This window comes from Micromesistius poutassou (assembly GCF_964030765.1).
Source record: "Micromesistius poutassou genome assembly, chromosome: 8".
In the NCBI taxonomy this organism is placed as follows: Eukaryota; Metazoa; Chordata; class Actinopteri; order Gadiformes; family Gadidae; genus Micromesistius; species Micromesistius poutassou.
Genome location: NC_140278.1, coordinates 12487800 through 12509054, shown reverse-complemented (window position 1 = coordinate 12509054; position 21255 = coordinate 12487800). Strand labels below are relative to the sequence as shown.

The 21255-nt window shown below is 41.6% G+C and overlaps 3 protein-coding genes across 12 annotated transcripts in view; all 3 read right to left on the bottom strand.

Moving 5' to 3' along the window:
- Window positions 1–807: 807 nt before the first annotated feature.
- LOC311351525 (lysosomal-associated transmembrane protein 4B-like) lies at window positions 808–7514 on the bottom strand (the record flags this gene model as incomplete). Its single annotated transcript, XM_084471673.1, has 7 exons — window positions 808–882; window positions 2947–3042; window positions 4586–4684; window positions 4873–4995; window positions 5588–5661; window positions 6502–6613; window positions 7419–7514. The coding sequence occupies 7 exons, from the start codon at window positions 7512–7514 to the stop codon at window positions 808–810; spliced, it is 675 nt and encodes a 224-aa protein (XP_084327799.1).
- A 3451-nt stretch (window positions 7515–10965) lies between these two features.
- On the bottom strand, window positions 10966–17721 carry LOC311351278 (protein LYRIC-like). Its single transcript, XM_084471391.1, has 13 exons — window positions 17085–17721; window positions 16771–16899; window positions 16118–16199; window positions 15599–15772; window positions 15172–15222; window positions 14540–14671; window positions 14229–14309; window positions 13869–13931; window positions 13420–13565; window positions 13188–13286; window positions 12952–13068; window positions 12521–12647; window positions 10966–12077 (listed from the first exon to the last, which is right to left on the bottom strand). The coding sequence occupies exons 1-13, from the start codon at window positions 17409–17411 to the stop codon at window positions 12013–12015; spliced, it is 1593 nt and encodes a 530-aa protein (XP_084327517.1). The 5' UTR covers window positions 17412–17721; the 3' UTR covers window positions 10966–12012.
- A 309-nt stretch (window positions 17722–18030) lies between these two features.
- ubr5 (ubiquitin protein ligase E3 component n-recognin 5) overlaps window positions 18031–21255 on the bottom strand; it is a 35234-nt gene continuing 32009 nt past the window's right edge. For 9 of the 10 annotated variants that reach the window (XM_084471503.1, XM_084471506.1, XM_084471499.1 and 6 more), the window contains exons 52-58: window positions 21011–21213; window positions 20684–20768; window positions 20424–20579; window positions 20085–20198; window positions 19241–19385; window positions 19041–19126; window positions 18031–18781 (exon numbers count right to left, since the gene is read on the bottom strand). In XM_084471503.1, coding sequence (XP_084327629.1) covers window positions 18569–18781; window positions 19041–19126; window positions 19241–19385; window positions 20085–20198; window positions 20424–20579; window positions 20684–20768; window positions 21011–21213 — 1002 coding nt within the window. In that variant the 3' untranslated portion in view covers window positions 18031–18568. The remainder of the gene's footprint in view (window positions 18782–19040; window positions 19127–19240; window positions 19386–20084; window positions 20199–20423; window positions 20580–20683; window positions 20769–21010; window positions 21214–21255) is intronic. The other variant, XM_084471502.1, reaches the window with a different exon arrangement.

The following is a 21255-nucleotide window of genomic DNA, read 5'->3' as shown; positions in this document are numbered from 1 at the left end:
CGCACCCCTTGCCAGAGGAGGTTATGGATAAAGGCAATCTAACCCTGATCACTAGAAGACACTAATTAGCTATCGGGAAACACTTAAAGACCCTTCTCTACTCACTAGAAACAACAGGATCTTCTTTTCATATTTGTGGCATCTTTGATCATCAGGAATGACAAGAAAATGCTATTGCACCTACACTGCTGTTTAAATAGAAATACAAATATATCCTCTTTCTTTTCTATATGTTTATCTATGTATACTCCCTCCTCACACTCCACACACATAAGTGCTTCCATTTTTCATTACATCGCCCAGTGTCAAATGCATACAATGCATATCATTTCCTGGATTTTCACCATTCAAAATAGAAATTAGTGCCACTGAATAAAATGGTTAAGTAGTCGTACACAGGTTCTTGGGAGGGACACACAATAGACGTACAAATTTACACGTTATTCCACACACTGATCAGTAGGTCAAAGCTGGCATTCGAATACCAGTTGTGAATGAAAGTGTAAAAGGAGTTCTCTTATGAATGCATGAAGGTTGCATGTGTGTGTGTGTGTGTGTGTATGTATGTTTGTGTGCTTGCGTGCATGCATGTGTGTGTATGTGTCTGTGTATGCGTGCTTTAGTGTGTGTGTGTGTGTGTGTGTGTGTCTACATCTTATGTAGGGTTGTGTTGAGGCAGTGTGGTGTGTTGGAAAATAAATAAGAATAAATAATAACAGGAATGGCTCAATAGCATGTCTCAAGGACAAAGTGGATATTATGGGGTGTCGTAGAGGGTGTCATGGTGACAGTGTTGGGGCATGGGCTTCAGGCTGTTGTGTAGGATAAGGGCCGCTGTTTGGGGGGTACCCTGACACTGTCATCGTATGGGGGGAGCAGCACCTGGGGGGAAAGATAGAAAGTGTTAGTTTGTTATGTTATTTCATATCATGTTATGTTAAGTTATCTTGATGTTGTATAGTTCCAGTCATGGGCCACTATTATGGTTTGCCTTTGAAATTATATGTACAATTTTCCAATTGCTTTAAAAAAATATAAATGATATAATAGCTGCCGAAACGCACATCAATTTCTAATAATCCCCCCAGAAAACTATAAATGAAAAAGTGGGACACATGTTAACATGCTAGAGGCTGAATGTGATTCATTCAGTCATTATGTAACTTGTTTGATGGGATGATGTCACAACCATTGGAGAGCATGCCAGGAATATTTATCTCTGTGATGATGTGATGCGAGATTAATAAAAAAAGAACTGATGGCAGTCATAGCTCACTATATTGTATCTAACTTCATCATCAACACATTTACATTATATATGTTTACAGAAGGAGACATTATGAACCCATAATAAATGATAATCTAATAAATAAAAAAGGTAACATTCAAAAAGCAGTCATGTTAAGAATGAACACAATTATAAATGATATTATAAATGATATTGATAATGAATTATATAAATGATATTACAGTGGTCAATGCTCTGAAACCTTTAGCCCTGTGATTATGAGTGTATATGCCACAAGCATAAAGAGGTGTTCAACGTCAGCCCATTTAACCTGTGTGCCATTCAACCTGAGCAAAGAATTTACTGAAAAGTAGTCATAGTCTGTCAAACTCACGACACTAATGTAAACCCTCACAATAACGGAAGGGAATAAGCAATGATGTGTGATAAAAATCTAGATATCAGAGGAGCAGCTCTAGGTAAACAGCATTTCTGAAAACGTTCCATGGTGACATCTTTTTTACAAGCCCGAGTGTTTAAGTCATTAACTCAAGCTTCCATGGAAGTCGCGCACCGTTTCGTAAAATAAATAACCAGGCACATACACGCTCCTGTAAGAAGCTGCCAAGGGGAGTATTTTGTTTCTTATGGTGGGGAATGTTGCCCTCCCCGGGCTCACAGAACGAGCTTGGTTTGAACGCCTCAAAACAACAAATTGTATTACCCTTACGAAAATACAAACCTATACTTATTCTGGTTTAGCAACACTGTATTGTGTTTCCATGTTCCAGAGGATTTCTGTAATTATATATTTTTTATATAATATATTTTTCTTTCTTCTCCACGTCTGCCAGAATTGGGGTAACAATGTATGCATGTGTGCGTGTTTGTGTGTGTGTGTGTGTGTGTGTGTGTGTAGCTGTGGCCACGGGAGCAGCCAACAGGTGTTGGGCACCAACAAACCAGCAGGGGTAGCCATAGAAGACCCACTAGCAGGGGTTCACCTACTGCTTACCTACCATGGTTATAACTGAATTTAGCAGTTATCACATGCATGGTTATAACCAACTATGGTTATTATATTCATGGTTATAATTACCACTCGATATAATTACCACTAGATAACCATAGTGATAATGGCCAGCATGAAGCGTCATTTGTGAGCCAAATCCATTGAACTGGCATGCTTTGTTTGTTTGTGAAATAAACAGTACATGCTGTTTGATTTAATTCAAATAGATTGGAACAATTCCCGCACAGTAACCACAAAACCACAAAATTTGTTTGTTCAGCTGCTCTTTCAGCTCGAAGAATGTGCCATCTAAGAAGGCGGCTCATTTGCAAACAAAATGAGGTTGTGTCAGAAGAAAAGTCAAATAATTTGAGTTTTAGTATTTTATTAGTATGACATTCCAGAACGTGGCAGACATTTAAATGAAAGCTCAATCAAGCAAAACCTGTTTTACCCCTCATTAGGTCATGCCATTGTGGCTGTGCAAGGCATTGGTCCAAAAACTATGGATGTTCATAGTGGTGGACACATAGATTACATCCTACATGGATCACAATAGTGGTGGACGCATAGATTACATGCTACATGGATCACCATAAGGGTTGAGAGATAGATCACATGCTACATGGATCACCATAAGGGTTGAGAGATGGATGAAATGATACATGGATCTCCAGAGTGATGGTTTTATAGATTACAGTCTTACCGTAGTGTCATTAGTGGTCACGTAGAGCAGAACTTCAGAACTTCCTCTTCCGCACACATACCTGTAGCAATTCCACACACATGCTATCAGGTAGGCCTAGAATTGAAAGGGCAGAGAATGAGCAAAACTGATTAAATGCATGGATTTGTATAGAGATAGTTTGAACATGATGAATGATGATCAACAGCTTGATATGCACTGCTGGTGTGTGAACGGTTCGGCCCAAATCGCCCAGCGGAGTTCACCATCTGCTACAGTCATCAACTTACATTAAACCGAGCTCTCAGACCCTCCATTAACACAAGTAATCACCTCAGTGCTTCAACACCAAAGTTATTTTAAACAGCCTCCTAAGGAATGCAACTGGATTTTGTCAGGCAGTCCCATATATGTCCCACATATGTGGATGTGTGACAGCAATACCTAAATCAGTCAGTCAAATCAGAGACAATTAAGAAGACGCTTAAGTAACATGATCTCAAAGACAAAGAAAAAAGGCAATGCAAAGAATTGGTAGAATTGCAATTGAAATACAGTTTGTTCCTCTAATCTACACCCTTCCCTCGGTCCATCTGATGTCATCATTCAACAGACTCGGCCAAGGAAGATTTCACAGTACCCAGTCATGGATCATCAAGAAGGATTTGCAGCTTTAAAGCCATTTGATACTAGCGTGGTTCCGCCCGCATCCGTACTTCCGCTCAATTTTCATTTCACTTCAGCACTTCGGTCTGGGAGTGCTCTATGTTCGAACGATTTCTTTTCCCTCAAGTTTGTCCCTCCAATCAGCGAACAGGAGGCGCGGCCTGAGAATAGTGACGTACAGGTTGTGCACGAGTTTCAGTTGTAGTCAAACGAATACCAGGAAGCAGCAGGAAGACCATGGAGAAAGAAGCTATTCGGTCTGTTGTGGAAACTCTGCCGAATATAGATACATTAAAGCCGGAGCAGGAACAGGCTTTGCTTAGTTTTGTTGGTGGTCAAGATGTTGTGGCGCTTCTTCCCACGGGATTCTGGAAAAGTTTAATTTTCCAGCTGGCTCCGTTAGTGGTGAAGGAGTTTGCTAAGCATGAAATACGTCACGACCAAAGGTTAGCGATTGGTTAAGGCAGATCCGGAGTGGCACTGGGCAGAGCCAATAGGTTTTAAACTTCAACAGCACCCGTCTTCAAGTGAGCAATCGTTTGTCTCTATAGCAGTTCTAGACCATCGGTATGAATGAAATGAGTACGAAGGTCTAGTTAGGACTAGGCTAATTTGATACTGTTGTATGAAGAATTTCCCCAAGGAGAAAGTTAAGCCAAAAGCACTGCGATTACATTGCCTTTCCTACTCTTACATGAGAAAAATACATTCCGGTTTCCTTGAGATACAGCAATTGCGAAACAGCTTTGATATATTATATTGAAAATATTTTCCAAGAGCAACCATAGAACAAAAATAATTATGTTTTTGACAAAACAGAAAATATTTTCTCTTCCCGGTTCTCTTCAATCAGTTATATCTGGACAAAACGTTACGTAAACTCCTATAGCAGTCACATGTCTCACATATCGAGCCCTAGGCGTAGAATACAGTGAGCAGACAACAATTATAAAATCCATTTGAATAAAGCGAAATGCCATGAAGCATAGCTTACCTTGAATGCTAGAATACAGCTGATGAAGAGCAAGACAATGAGGACCAGGCAGAAACTGCTCAGGGCAGCCACTTCCTCTTTGTAGGGGAAGTTGTCCGGCTAGGTAGGGGTAAAGCCAAACAGTGGTGAATGAGATACAGAAACTTCATTAAAAACCTAATGACAATATGGGTAGGGTAGTATAGATTTGATGAGTGAAAAATAAAACTGGAAGTTACCATTTTATAGTAACATCTTTTGCTGTGAAATATGTTTGGGTATACAGAAAGTGTTTGCAGGGATCTTACCAGTTGTTGGAGGTAGTCCTGGATTGTGTTTGGATAGACCACGATGCTCACAGCCACCAGGGTGTTGAGTGCAAAGTCAAATATTTGGTAGCAGAAAAAGGGGATGATCCAGGCGGCATGCAACTAAAATAAGAAACCATAGATGTGTGATACGTTACAGATGAAGGAATACTCAATTATAATGATAATAATAACACTGAATACTGGGGACCTACTAAATTAAGCAAACATAGATTTGTGACACAACGTTACAGATGCTACTACAGATGATACTAAATTATCATAATTATACTTAAACCCGGGAACCCACTCAAATGAGATACCATAGATGTGTGATGAAGAGTAATTAATACTTAATAATAATAATACAGAATACCGGAGACTAAAAGCAAATTAACCAGCTACTTTTGTTATTGTACTGCAACGCTTTTTAGCTACCTGACATTACAAATCTAAAGTACTTGTTTGTTCATTGGAAAGCAGCCCGACAATATGTTCCAATTTGCCCAAACTGAAATCTTAATACCAACAGCATTACCAGTTGAATGTAAAACAAGCTCTATATGTATGGATCAATTTAATCTAAAAACATAGTATTGCACTCCAAATTACTATTTGAAAGACCTTAGATTTGGATCTGCTTGAATCCAGTCACACTTGTGTACAGTGCACAGAGCAATGAATTAATGAATTAATGAATCAAAGGCCAGCTTACCTTATATGCACCATAGGTAGCCATCCCACAAATTAATATCATCAGCAGGGAGATTGCTGAAGCAATGCACATATCTAGAAGAGGATGAGAATACAATTCAGTTTATGTGTATCGTTTCACAACTATTATTATAATAATTATCTACAAGCAAAAACTACGAAGGCTTTTAAACTGTAATCAGGGTACCTCGCCAACATAAAACATTTCATGTTGAACAAGTGACGTGATGAATGCTAATCGATTTGGGTTTTTACAAAAATGCATAGTTCCCTGCTAGATATGTTCAGTCAGGGATATCAGTCAGTTATCACACAGCTGCACTGTCCACTTATTGAAGGGAACATTCTGCCATACGGTAATAGCTCAAACACCCCAGATCATGTATGGAGTTCCTGGAATACGTCCGGTGCCACAGCAGAAGGCAGCTTTAGATATTAAAGCCTGAACCTGGTCCTAATACAGGGTTGGCAGCAGCTGGCAGGCCATACTTACACACGTAGGGTGCTTGCTGCTAAGGAACAGGGCTAGCTCTATTGAACTGGGACAACACAGTCTGCTTAATGTCACCAAAGTATTACACAGACTTATAAAGGCCTTAATGGAACTCAAAGGTTAACGTTAACCTAATAACAACACTACAACAGACGGCTTTAAAGCCACTCTGCTACTACGGCCATTGTGGTGGAAAAATGAATCCCATGATAATAATAATCCTATGATAATAATAATGAAAATAATATTCATATCAAATTATATAACTTTCTTTACTCACTAGTTAAATTAATTGACTTGAATATGCACTTGTAAAAACTATCCTTCTACCTAGTAGTTTGCTTCCTCTCTCCAAGTGGAAGGTGTTATGGAACGTTATTTATCTGAATGCTTGGTAAAGGCTTCTATCAGGCTCAACTTACTGGCGTCATCCATGACATCCAGGTCATTAGCCAGCTCAGCGCTGGTCAGGTGGTACTGGTCGGGATCGCTGAGCGCCGTAAAGAGGATGATCAACACCACGGCGTTGATGAGCTTAACGCCAGGAGGCATATGGAGAGTTAAAGGCAGCATTATGGCCAGACAGATGGAGCCACACACACACATACACACACACACACACACACACTGGCAGTTATGTAGAGTTATAAACGTTTCGATCAAAATGTTGTCTATCGCTATTCTAACATCTAACATAGAACTAAGCCAACATAAAAACACAAACATCTAGGAAACCTCTTTCAGAATACCTTTCCGAAAGCACAACTACGTTTGATAGTAATTATAGGTTAATCAGTATCTAAAGATACAAAGTGGATACCAAAACTGAGAAGAAAATCAAGCTTTTTTAGTTCAATGAAACATAAGACGTCTGCTTTCGTATGGCCAGCGGCACATGATTATATGGATGAGTCATTCATCCCTTTCACCAGGTCAACCTCATGGAAAAGGCTGTGGACATAATACCGGCTACCTGAGACTGTCTGATCATTTATTCAGTACATTGGAGACCTTTTTCTCCACTAAACAATTCACATTGATATTTGAAGTTCAATTAATTTAATAAGACAACTATGAAGGACAACCACGATTATGGGGGGGGGGGGGGGGGGGTAGATAGTCTCAACAACATGAATAAGAGAATAAACATGTTACTACACTATTAATGTCCTTTCTTATTTATCACACACATTATTATTTTTGTGATTTATCACATAACATCACACACACACACACACACACACACACACACACACACACACACACACACACACACACACACACACACACAACTACATGGATGCGGTAAGTGACACATGATAAACATAACAAGGCTCACCATATACCAGACCCCCAGGATGATGGTGCCTGTGCGGACATGGCAGCACAGGCAGCAGGTGCTTGAATACCATCGGTCCCACGGGGAGAGCATCATTTTCCAAACCACTGTATTTTCACAACGCAATCAAACGTTGAAAAACCTATAAGAAATTAAACCGACGAGTGGAGTAGGGGCTACCCTAACCACGACCCGTAACGACGTCCGTCCGCCTTAACAAATGACTGTCGTAAACATGTACCCTTTCTTTTTATACCCTACCTGCGACAATGAGCCCGCGCAGACGAGGCGCTGCTTAACTCAGTCGAATTGACAAACATTGGACCACGTGACCTGCTGGAGGATTAGCGCGACGGTGATGTAACGGATGGAGCTCGTCTTTTCTAGAAGAAAACGAAGCCCAGGCAAGTTGAAATACATGTATAACATACACTGTGGATCTGCCAAATGTGTGAGAGTGTCTCAAAATGTGAAATAATAATGTAAATAAATATACATGTAATATAGGCCTATATATCAAATAATATAGTAGGGCTAGAGTACCTAACCATAACATTCTACTTAAACAGTTTGCTTGTAGTGCTTACACATTTTTTGTCTTTTATGGCACCCATAACGCAGACGAGAGGGATACCTACTAGGGAAGGGATGGGGGAGTAGGACTCTTCATCCCTTCCTAGATAGGAGGTATCCCTCTCGTCTGCGTTCCTTCTCAAGGTTTGTCACCTGATCATTTTACCTAATTAGGCCTACGTTGTCCTGGGCTTAAATATCTTAGTCTCTATTAGCAAATTAAATGAATTCACGAGATTCGTGAAAAAAAATACATTCGGATCACTCACTGGTACGGTATTATGATTGGCAAGAATAGGTGTATCTCGTTAAGTTAATTATTGGTATGTAAGCCTGCCAGTGCCCATAATTAACATGATGAGACAGACTTGTGCTGCGCCCCTACAATTTCACGGCGTGAAAGGCATTTCTATGGAAGCCCATTTCCGCCATAAAAAATAAAAAAAAGATGAAAACTCTTCCTTGCTAAAAAAAAAAACTAAAGAGGAAAATCCCCATGGTAAGTAGAGTTAGTCATAATTATGAGATAGAAAGTCCAAATTATGAGATAGAAAAGTCATAATTCTGAGATAAAAAGTTATAATTATGAGATATAAAGTCGAAATTATAAGATAGAAATGTCATAATTATGAGATAGCCATAATTATGAGATACAAAGTGATAATTATGAGATACTTTCTCACAACTAACTAAGTAGCAGTTCTTACAGGTGCCATGACATGCCACCAGGTGTGGTGAGCAACGTTTGCTACAGTCCACTGGGTAGGCTGATAGAACTATAGCTCTATCCAGCACACATCTAGGTGGACACGCCCACTTTCTGCCCCTTATGATGTCATAAGTGGCAGATTTCCAAAACGGCTTGTAACGGCTAATCACACCACACCTGGTGGCATGTCATGGCACCTTTAAGCCTATTCAACTCGACAGGGAAATGTATTGTGAGTACACGTACTTTAAATGTGGCTATACAACAGATTAAATTCTTAATTTGCTTGTTGATCACATGGGATTGTACTAAGCAAACGCACCCTTGAAAGAATTTTAAGCAAGAAGCAGCTGTGGCGGAGAAAGAATGAAACGGATGTGGCTGAGGTGGCAACCTTCATTGAACAGCAACTAGAAACATCTGGCCAGTGTCATGGTTGACACTGACCAGGTAGATGCATCAATATGGTTACATGGAATTTTGACTGACAGAGAAACAGTTATGAATTATGAATATTGCTACAGTTATTGGATGGTGAAGGGGTTGATTTGAGGTCAAGAAACAGATTGCGAAGACGTGTTTACCCCAGCTGTGGCCCAAACTAAGGGTATTCCAAGAAGCTCTGCATCAGTAGGCATAATTAAAAAATGTAGGTCTACCAGTGAAAAATATGGCATGACATAATGATGTAACAGCCCCGTTACATTTTGATGGCTGTGAAATATAAAATGTATTGCACTGTTGCAAATTACGTTTTGCGGGAACTTTTTATGCCAACCCACCATGTTATGATCATAAGACAAATTGCACGGTCAGGACTACTTGACCTAGACAGTAATCACCAATGCCTACTATTTATATAAACTGTATATTATTTGCTTATAGGAAGAGCTTAATGAGTCTGTCGAGTCCAAAACTCACGATCACCCCATGGACGTCCCTCCATATTTCATGCTGTCCCTCACCTGTACGGAGATAGAGACTGCTTGCAGCATCTGGACCTGGAGAAGGTTCAAGTCTACCTTGAAGAGTATGCGTTCAAGGACTTTCCATGTGATGAAGATGTGTTCCATATCTGCGTTGAACTGATGTCAGAATATAATCTGACATTAACAAATTATGTTTGAAACAGTTAACCTGTATATTGAACTCAGTCAGCTGTTCAACAATGAATTACTTTGTTTTCTTCACGTTGAATGTGTAAAAACTGATGCAAAATGCAAAATCCACACATGTATTAAATTAATTAATTTATTCAAATGTTTAAACAAACGCAGTATACAAAACTGCATGTTTCTGCTTCAACAGCTGGGTTCTTCTTCCTTTCGTCTGCAGGATCCAAAAACAGCTAGCCGATCACCATAGGATGGCAGATACTCTCCTAGACACTGGAATCAATCTAAAATGTAGGACAAGTACATTGCATTATAACAATGAACAACCTGCATAAGCACCAGATATTATTTTCAAAGCTCTTCCAAACCGTTTGTGTGAGTTGTCAAAACCTATTTCCTATATGTACTGTCCTGTTCCATTCGCTGTACGTCTTCATCTGGCACATGCCGTGACCTCACTTAGACCATCCATTTTTGGACCATTCCGAAAACTTCTGCATCCCTTTTAAATAAAATAAAAGCTTTAATATTGCCTAAATAAATTAAATACAGTTTATCTGTACCAGTTATTCACCTATGAAGAATGGCTCTTCAAAGCCAGAGCCATCATTTCGACTTTCTATCTCATGACTTACCAAGGGGATTTCCTTTTTTATCAAGGAAGTGTTATTTTGTAACTGGCGGAAATGGGCTACCATACATTTCGACTTCAGGCTTTTTGCAGGACTGACTTTAGTTGAGTTTCAAAAATTGAGAGATAGCGACCTCTACAGTAAATGTAAATGATTTGCGTTGCTATGAATGTATTAAAATCGTTAGATAATTAGCTCACTTTGGCATAAGTTAATTAAGGTATGGAAAAATAAGATTCGTTATAGCAATATGTTTAATATATAACCTCAGTAAATTAAGGTTTATACATTTAATTGTATAAGTATATTCATTTATTCAAGTAGGCCAACATTAATTCACTGGAGTTGATAATGCACTACTAACAAGTGATACCAGTAGGAGTAAACTGTGGACGCAACACTAGATTTCACATAATATAAAAACTGCACCATAGCAACACTTGCTTTTTATTGCTGCTTTGCAATAAAAAGCTACAATACATGTTCGGTATCCAGTAATGATTGAATCTACACAAAAATGTAGTTAACCAAAAAAAACAAACAGGCATTTATTTAGTTGTTTTTTTTATACATATGGCTTTGCTTTTCTTTAATTACAAAGAGGTTTTACAAAAGGTTGTGAAAGACTTTTGAATGAACCACAGGCAGACAGATATGGAGAAGATGACTATGCCACAGTAGTACATCTATGATCAGAAGTACCTATATGGCACTGCCACAAAGATTACACACAGTAAAATGCCAAGGCTATAGGAAACAAGGTCTCAGCACACACAGCGGCACGACATTTGGACGAAGGACACACACACACACAACGGATGGAGTCGGGTGACACCTTTAACACAGTCACGAGATGCCAGAGGTGAGATATGATGTTCCTTTTCACTCCACCTTTTCTTTTTTGAGAAAAATGTATACATTTCAGCCGAAACTCACATGTAACCGTAATATGTATGTATAACTCATTGGTGGTGCCCCATCAAAGATGCCATTTGCCTGACCTGAAGGGTGCTTTCTTAGAGGAAAGTGGTCACTGTACCGGTACGGCTGATGAAAATAATAACAAGACTGCAAAGCAAAGGGCATGTACAACCTAATTGAGTGGTCTCTCCTTGACGCTTGTTGTCCACCACTCTTTTTTTCTCTCATTTTCTTCCTAGTTACGTTTGCGGCTGTCCTCCGGCAACAGCGCGTTATCTAAACATGATCAATATTTTCTACATTTGTTATAATTACAGTACGACTCCTTCATCATTCAAAATGTTTTGATTCACCGGAATTAGAAGACTCTAGAATCTGAGCGCATCAAATCACGATTAGCTCAGCATAACATTAGCTGCTGGGTCGCAACCTCGGTTTAGTTCTGAAGGCCCCAAACCAACCACCAAACCTTGCCGGCGTGGGTTGAAGTACAGATTTTTAAGTTTTGTTTCTGAGAAAAGTCCATCATGTAGAGTTTTAGTACAAAGTTCTGCTCATAAAAAGGTGGAGTTTTTTTGTTTGTTGCATAAACAGAATACAGGGACTTTTCCTTCCACCCAGAAGACCGTAGTGTGAACTCGTTCTCATGTCTCTCGCCTTGCCTTCTTCTTCTTCACCGGCTTGGGAGCCTGGCTCTCCTCAATTTTTTCTGTAGAGCATTTAAAATGCAGAATACAAAAATAAGTAAGTGCTGTAGGTAAGTTTTGAGAGCTAAAATTTGAGTTATTTGTTAGAAATGTCATTGCCATCAGTCGGCTATTAGCAAGGGAAATACTGTGAATTATATATTTTCCGGTTGACTACACCTGCCGCTGCATGACAACATTTTTATTACACACCACTCCTGGGTAATTTCTGACCAATCATAGCATCTCTTCACTGATGGTTAAGGGCATCCGTCTTAGCCGTCAATCAAAACATGTATGAATACTTATTATTAAAATCTTGCTCTCTTCGACTCTCAAATCTTGCCTACAGCACCTTCAACTGGTACCGACTAGTCAATTAAATGAGTTGGCATTTGGAGTCAACGTAGCTGGCTGAACTGTGACATAGAAAGTCAAAGTGGAGGAAGAACGAATGACATCTTACTTTGTTGAGCAGGAGCAGGAAGGTGGTTCTGCTTGGCGGTGGGCTCCGCTTCGCTTGGCTTCTGTGGCACTTGTGTGACAGGGGTCTTCTGGGATACGGTCTCCTTCACGGGTCGCTCCACTCTCACCTGCACGTGATCACAGGGCAATGCAGCATACATAAATTTCACCACATTCTCCACTCAATACTGATACTGAATATTCCAAACCTTGATCGAAAGATGTAATGAGGCTTTAAGTTGTTAACATTTTCCCCTCTGATTAACCAACCACATTTCATGACAACCTCTATATATATATATATATATATATATATATATATATCCATCTTTCTGCATCGGTTACACGCACAGGAAACAATGTTGTTACTAGCACAGGATAGGATGTGTTAACCGTTAACGAATAGCAACCAGAGCTCCGTGGAACACCCACCTCGGCAGCAGCAGCTGTCTTTGCCGGCTGGACAGCAGGAGCCTTCTCCTGGGCAGGCTGCTGCTGTTTCTTCACTGGGGCCTCATGGACCACCTCCTTCTCTGGCTCCTCAGAGTCCTTCAGGAAGACACAGGACAGAAGTTTGGGGGTAAGACAGCCAAAATAATAAGATTACGTTCATAGCTCCACGCCTTTAACTAGCAACAGAAAGGAGGGCAACAGACGAGTGGCTTTACCTGGCTACCCTGGCCTCCTTCCTCTGCCACCTTCCTCTTCTTTTTCTTCCTCTTCTTAGTTTTGCCGCTAGCGTCGGCCTTGTCATCATCTTCGTCTTCCTAGTAGAAGAAGAAGAGCAAGGTAACGCTAACCCACGTAAGGCAGAGTATTGACCTGAGTAGCATCTGGGAAGACGGTCCGCTTTGGTCAGGAAGCTAAAATTGTAAAATGAGACAGTGAGAGAACACTTACAGCGGCCTCCATCAGAAGATGGCTCTTAGCAGGCTCAGGGGGGGCCACCTTCTGGGCTGCGGGGGGGCTAGGGGCCGGCTCCTCGTAATTCCCCCAGACCTCAGAAGGGGCGTTCCAGTCTGAGCTGGCATCCACAGTGCCGCCGTCTGAAGGAAGCATTAAATGTATGATTACCATTTCTTCAACGGCGAAGGAGAGCTGTTAACCTCTTAGCTAACACGGCAGAGTAACATATTTTGTGATTGCTATGGAAAAGTGGCAGGCATAAGGATGTATTAGAATATCCACATAATCAACAAGGTTTAACATTAATAATACCACTGTCAATACAATGCTACAATGTGATCATCACATATATTGAGACATGTTATTGGGGGGGGGGGGGGGACACTCGCAAACAGGGTGTGGTAGTTAAAAGATTGAACAAAACAAAAGCGGCTGGTTCTTACTCTGGCCTGACCACTCGTCTTCTACCTTGGGCTGGCCGGCCCAGGGCAGGTCAGGAATAGGTTCTATGGAAAAATCCAAATAACAGAACATTAATGCACTGCTTGGGAAACTACACCCTCTGCTGGCAACTTATGAGAATGTCGATAGCAAGATCCTTGTGAACAAAAGGCACAGGCTGGCCAGCAATTTTAGAAGACATCAGTTATAGGATGTGATTTTACTGATAATATTATTGAAATCACTATTGCGCAGTGTTTACTTCATACATGTTGAGGTCATTTGAAGCGACAAGCTAGTTGAAATGTGACACAGTAAGACTATAAGAGGGCAGTGGTCTCATTCCACCCTTTGCACCTTACCGGCAGTGCCTAGCCCAGAGAAAGAAGACACTTGAGTTTGGTCCGACGTCTTCATAGCACTTTCGATCACAGTCCATGACCCTGAAATGGGCAGATTTGAGAGTCACTATTATAACAAAAACTTTATCTTAATACATTAACACTGATGAAAACTACCATATTAGCCACATATAATAAGACATTAGAGAACCGTTAATAGTGAGTAATAGTCAGCCTACGCCAACATATGCCTCCAGAATAGCATGCATATAAAACGCAATGCAGTGGAAGCTAAGGCCTAGCTTCAGAGGCCAACTGTGTGGTGTGTTTACCATCTATCTCCGATCCCCAGAGCGTGGCAGGCTCTCGCTTGGCGGCCCAGTGGCCAGGGGCCTGAGCAGCTGTGTGGGCTGGAGCCTTGACAGCCGCCTTGGTGGAGCTGGAGGCTGGCTCGCTGCTTCTCACTAATACACAGATGGGGAGAGACCAAAAGCAGAGATTCAGAGATGGAGACGGGATGAGGACGCAGCTCCGAATGGTGGAGCCGTGGAAATAAAAGAAGCCTGCTCAAAGCTGAACCAATTATCACCTAAAATCCAAGAATGCGCCGCGTAAAATTTAAGTTTCTGCATTCAACGTAGAATTTTATGGTGGTTTAGAACCGTCATGGTCATGTCATTATCACCATAGCATTAAACCAGATTATTTTTTCTATCAGATTTAGTGCAAATCGCATTCGTTTTTTTGTATTATGAAAAAGGAAGCAGATACTGGTTAACTGAATAATGTCATGCAATTCATCTAAAATAACATTAAAGAAATTATATTGATGTTATATGATATTATATCAAGTTTCTAAGCAAACATGACCAATATAAAAAGCAGGGAGCCCTAGTAGTGAGATTAGAATCATTTCATAGCATTCAGAACACAAATCATTCTGGTGGTTCACTTGAATAGTTACCTTGAGCTGCAACAGCCTCAACTTTCTCTACTTTAACTTTGGTGGATTCCCCTAAAAGGGTAGGGAATAAAAGATACATCTCACATTAGACAATACGTGAAGGAGCCACAGCAACGCACAATAACACACCCCTCAGGTGCCACACAGAAGGGTCCCCAGTGTGGAACAAATACCCCAGTGTCTGTATTTATAGGTCCTATTGTCCACACGAGAACAGCTGAACTCAAAAACACCTCCTCAGGAGTTTAAGACAGGATTACATCATTAGACACAAAAGTAGACTTAGTCCAATCTAAGCTTACATGTGAAGCATACATGATGATTCAAATCTAAGCTGTTGTGTAAAGGAGCATATTTCGACTACAGCCATGTCCCACTCCTGCTTGATATGAAATGACAGGGTTAGCCTAAGAACTAGCCAAGTTACCCTTCTTCTTCTTCTGGGCTGCAGGGGCCTGAACTGGGGTGGGCTTAGGCAGCTCCTGAGAGGAACCATTGGAGGCGTTGCCCCCTCCAGGACTGGCGGAGCCGTCGCTGGGGGTCTTTTCCTTCTTGCGCTGCTCACGCTTCTCCTTGTTGCTGACCTTCGTCTCCCACGTGCCTGAGGAAATATCCCACACGCACGGTGCAGAATTAGCATGGAAGTAGCCCAGAGGGCAGAGTAGCTGGGTTTACCTTCCAAAACATGCTATGGATTAGGGGATAATGAAATAGATTGAGAACCTGTGGTTTCCTTCTTTATGAAAACCGTGTTAAATTTTTAATTAAGTCTGTGTGGGCCATTTATTAAAACGGTGCAGCAACCTACTTTCTGAAAATAGTTTCAAATTGAAAGAAACAAATTTAACGGGGAACCACACTGTAATAGAGGGAGCAGTAAATGGCCACAGAAGACATGGAATAAAAGTAAGATAATCCCAAGTGACCCTGATTCATGACACCTCACCTTCCTCTGGCTCTTTGCCGTCAGCAGTCGCCGTCTTGGACTCTTTGACCACCTGTTTGGCCTTCTTTTTTGACTTCTTTACCTGGAAGAACAATTATAGATGACCTCCAGGAAATATACTATACTACAGAAGAGTTGAAGAGAGCAGCACCTTGTGTTGAACCAGCCATAACGGAACATGAGACCTCGAGATGAGCCATAGTAGCCAATCAAATCAGTGGGTTTAACTACTGTCTATATATATATATATATAAGTGAAATTGCATATGACATCCACAACCGCTTTACAACTGAATCTGTGTTATAAATTGGTAAAAAATAAATGCCCACTGTGATTGTACATTCCTGCTGGCAGCATTTGATGAATTGATCACACCTGACAGTGTCCCAAGTTAGGAATGAGCCTCCAAGATTATGCTGCATCTGCAAGTTAGGATGGTAACCAAATACTGCCAGCTGGTCTGGCCACATCACTACAACACGACAGTGACCAGTGGTGGGAGGGTGGGACTGCTGCGTTTAAGGAGGACTTTGTTAATGCTGAGATTAAAAAATATATATTGATTCAAAAATAAATACAAATAAAATACAGTACAGTTCCTCATCTTAATGAAAATGAGGTTTGTTTTTTAAGAGCTACCGTAAAATCTTACCTCTGTAGCGCTTTCAGTCTTGCCTTGCGGTGGAGGTGACTGGTGATGTGGCACAATCTCTTCTGACAATGTGGCCTCCTCTAGGGCTTCAGGAACCGCTCTCCCGTTTGGCTGAGCCTCCTGGGCTTTCTATAAGCGAATAAGTGCACAAAATAAGGTAGAGATCAACAAACGTCCACTTCGTATTGCAAATGATGCACACTTATCATGTTCAGCATCAGGCCAAGCAAGGCCTGGCGCCAGCCTGCTTGAGCTAACGTTACTCCTGCTAATGGCAGCTAGCGGCCGAAACTGCACATTCAAAGAGGAGTTACCTTCTCAGTCTTCTTCTTCTTCTTCTTCTGATCCTCAGCTTTGACGGCGGGCTTGATGCCGTCGGGTTTGACTCCATAGCCACCGTCCACGGCGGCTGGTCGTCGCTTGAAGAGAAAGCCGCAGGCTGAGGCCCACAGAGCCACCAGGAGCACCAGACCGATGCACGCTGCTAAGAGGATCACCCATGGCGGAATCAGCTCCGGCTTCAGACCCAGATCCACACCGAGCTCCGAGTGGAGGAGCTCTAGGCCGCTGGACAACGCCTCTTTCAAGCGGCTTGTGAGGAGCTTGACCTGCCTCGAGGTCGCCTCCTGGAAATTCTCCATCTGAATCCTGTCTTTTATTTTTCTAAAAACCCCGACCGAGAAGTAGGCGAACGCTTCCTCGGTGCTTCTGCTGAGCTAGCTCAGTGCTAGCTAAAAATAACGGGTCGCTTTCGACATGGTTGCTAACAATAAAGTCATCCCCTGCTGGCCACCAATGCTTTACTTACTAAAAAGCTAAACTACATTACCTAATAAACAACACCTTCTGTATTTTCAGTAAGTTAGCATCCTAATATATCAAAATTCGTCCATAGAGAAGCTGGTCAGAGGTTAACCAATTCACCTCATATGGCTCCCAGTCGACCAGGACAACTACTGGCATTGACAGCTACAATGATATGGGCGGGGCTTAGCATCCCTCCTCAGGATTGGTCAAACGTCACCATTCAAAAAGATGTGTGTAGGTAGACGTGTCAAAAGCGACAATTTAAAAGAAAAAATATAAATAGTACTGGTTGGAACTCATTACATTTTAAGGACTTACATGTACTTTTACAAGAAAGAAAACCTTCAATGTTAGGTTACTTTTATTGCTTGAAGCTTTTGTTTATATTTAATACATATTTAATAAATGCTTTTATACACCAAAAGAACATTTTCTGCAAATAAAGACAAAGTATTTTGCATCCAAGTTTATTTTGAAATTCCCTACTCCCCCTATACAAGAAAAATGACTTTCCACAAAGGCAGAAGTGAACTGTCATTAATAACAAGTATTATTTTCAGGGCAGGAAAAAAAATTATAATCACAGTGTGTCTTTTATTTTATTTTTTAAATACTACTGCTGTCATCTTTGGCTGGGTTTTGGCCGACTGTTTACTGTCCAGCCAAATTCCTGGTAAGTAAAGGTCTAAGCCAATAGAGCAGGGCTGAGGGCTTTACATCTTTACAATGCCAATACAGGAATGTTCCAGACTGTATACCTCTTTATAAACACAAAGGAAAAAAAAAAAAAAAAAAGAACAAGGAGTCTGCGTTCACAACACAGACAAATATTACCGCCAGGGAAGATTGCAACAGTTTCGTCGAATTCCATAAAATTGTATAGACAAAAAAAAAGAAATCTACAAAAATGGAGCTAAGTAAATATTACACAACGGTAAACATGTTTTTTTTTCTTTTTTAATCGTTTTACACTTTCTCCTGTGGAAACACTCTACACGAAACCAAAATTCTTGGTCTTAATGGCTAGCAGGAGTTTCTGTTTGAGGATCTGTTTGGAAGAGTAGAGTGGCACGTAGAGTCGGGAGATGCAGGTGTTGGCCGTGGGCAGGTGCTGGTCGTCCGGTGGGCGTATAGTGATGGAGGGCATGGGCTGGAAGCCCTCCTCGCTGGCGGGGAGAGATGGGCTGGAGGTCCAGAAGTATACCTGTGAGGTGATGGGAAGCAGAGTGGGGGAGGACCAAAGAGGATACGTTTTCTTTAGTAGTCGTAATGCAAGCCCCAGGGAGACTTTTCTCTGTTACAAAACGGCCACAGAAACGTTTTTTCAGATCCGGTTCAACAAGGTAGCAATAATACACTAAGTTTTATCAATACAGATCAATTTGTGAATTGGACACAAGACCGTAAATGACTAAACTAAAAGGTTTCAGTGTGAATTTGGGGTAAAAGAAACGGAGACCCACCAGGTCCTGCCTCTCAGTCATGCTCATCTTCTCCACGATTGACCAGAACCAGCGCTTGAACTGCAGCAGCTTGTCCGCATTCTCTCCTAGTGGATGCAGAGAAAGAAGTTGGAACCAAACAAACAGTAAGCCTGATTTGAAACTGAGGGCCAAACCAGATCCAGACACATGAAGCAGATAATGAGGATGTAGGAGCGTACCAGACTCGTCGTTGAAGGAGGTGAAGCTGATGAGCATCTGTACATTAACCTCCCCGCAGCCGTTGACCAGCAGTCGGAAGTCCTCTGCTGTCAGATCTTCCAAGGAGTTCTTAGGAAGCACGTCCAGAAGGCCCTTCCTCATAGCCTGGGGGGTGGACAGAGAAAAAGCAGAGCCTTTTAGTCACCATGACTTATAGATGTATATACACGCCATGTGCCAGCCCCAAGGCACAAACAAGACAGTTGCTTTCAATGAATGGCATAGCTGTACTCTGTCAGAAGCCTGGCAACACTTGGAACACGCATTTGCTTTGAAAGTAGCACAAAGTTCAACTTGAATTGAACTTCGACACCCACTAATGAAGTCCTTTAACAAGGCATGTTTATTGCCTTTCCTGCCAGTGGCAGGACACCATGTTTGTAAAACCCTGGTGAAAGTGACCTACGTTAAGGTCCTCTAATGGCCTATAGGCGGTACAAAGGGGATGTATGCAAAAAGACCTGCCACCATCTAAGTCAGCGGGGAAAATTGGATTTCACAATACACACAATACAAAGACAAAACATTTCTTCGCTCCTCATGTCTTTTGAATGGTCATATTTGATCGATTTATTTCATTAGTAGGTTATTAAACGCTCAATGTGTACAATTTCAAGCTCTTAGCTTAAAATGTACCTGGACACATCTGTGTGCAATGCTGATCAATAGTGTCTTAAATATTGTCATAAAACATCCTTTAACTGCGTGGCTGATATTTTCCAGAGTGTTTCACATACAACCAATTTCAGCCGCCTATGAGTAATGCAGGATGTGTGATTATGGCTCAGTGTGACCAAGACTCACATGGAGGGGCTGCTCCGCCACCACCAGCATCCTGTGCTCGGCGTACTTCCTCACGTACTCGTACACATTGAGGGGCGTGACCGGCATGTTGACTCCCCCGGAGAGAAGCTCCACCTGCGGGAGTGAACGCATGAACAAAACCATAACCAAATATGTCACTCCCCATGGTCATAAATATTGATTTTATTCTACTTTTTATTATTATTAAGCTTTTAAAAAAGGAATTCATGAGTCAGGTGGCGATAAATTGTGCAAAAGGATTTCCCCTGTAGATTCCTTTATAAGAGATTCCAGAAGATAGAGTATACAATGCCATCCAAAAGTGATGCAGCGTTTTACCTGTCCGGCGCCTTCCTCTTTACAGAGGTCAATAGCAAAGGCCAGGTCCATAGCGGCAAACACCGCTTCCGCCTCACCAGCCTGAGAATGTCTGATGAGCTGCCGCAAGCTCTCATACATCACCGGGTCGAAGAAGGCAAAGTCATGCCAGTTCACCTGAAGGAAATGGATGGTTTAGTTTCCTCATTCAAAGAAAGAACTATGCGTCAGATGTGTGCTGGCTGGAGGGGGAGGGGCTAGAGCTCGGGACATTTCTTTACCTTCCTTCCGAGCAGCACCTTGATCACATGCCTGTTCAGGGTGATGGGGCAGAGTTCGTTCTGAAGCAGACACAGGCCAAGTATCCTACAAACAAAGGCATAATTATATATCACAGATGTCATGTCTAGCACAGAAGAAGCGTCACCTTTTAGCTGAACTACTTCTCATGAATTATACATGAAGTGAAGTCCAGCTGAATAACTACATTTAACCGTGTTAGTTTTAAACATCTCAAGCTTGTGTCTGCTGAAACAGACACTGGTGGGCGGAAGTGTTGTACTTGGTTATTGACCCATGACTAAAAACCGATCGCTGAAGATGCTTACCTTCCGATGTTGCGGAAGCAGTTGAGGCGAGCCTCTGTGTTCTTGCCGGGCCGTGGCGAGTAGAAGCCCCGCTTGCCGGGCTGGTAGAACAGAGGGGCATTGTCGTCGCCATCGTCGGGGTCGTCCAGCTCCATGTCCACCACACTGCGTGTTGAACCATGGCGCTTGCGGTTTTCCTGTTGCTGCTGCTGCTGCTGCTGTTGCTATCAAACAGGAGAAGAGCACTTGTTTTTAGACTAAGCTCA

Bases quoted from the DNA above. Each gene is read 5' to 3' on its own strand.
- LOC311351278 (XM_084471391.1), bottom strand. From the start codon at position 17,411: ATGGAGAATTTCCAGGAGGCGACCTCGAGGCAGGTCAAGCTCCTCACA. The intron at 13,069-13,187 runs GTAAAGCCACTC...GTCTTCCTGAAG, and splicing joins AAGGAGGCCAGGGTAGCCAG to GACTCTGAGGAGCCAGAGAA. The intron at 12,648-12,951 runs GTGGGTGTTCCA...GATCACGTGCAG, and splicing joins AGACAGCTGCTGCTGCCGAG to GTGAGAGTGGAGCGACCCGT.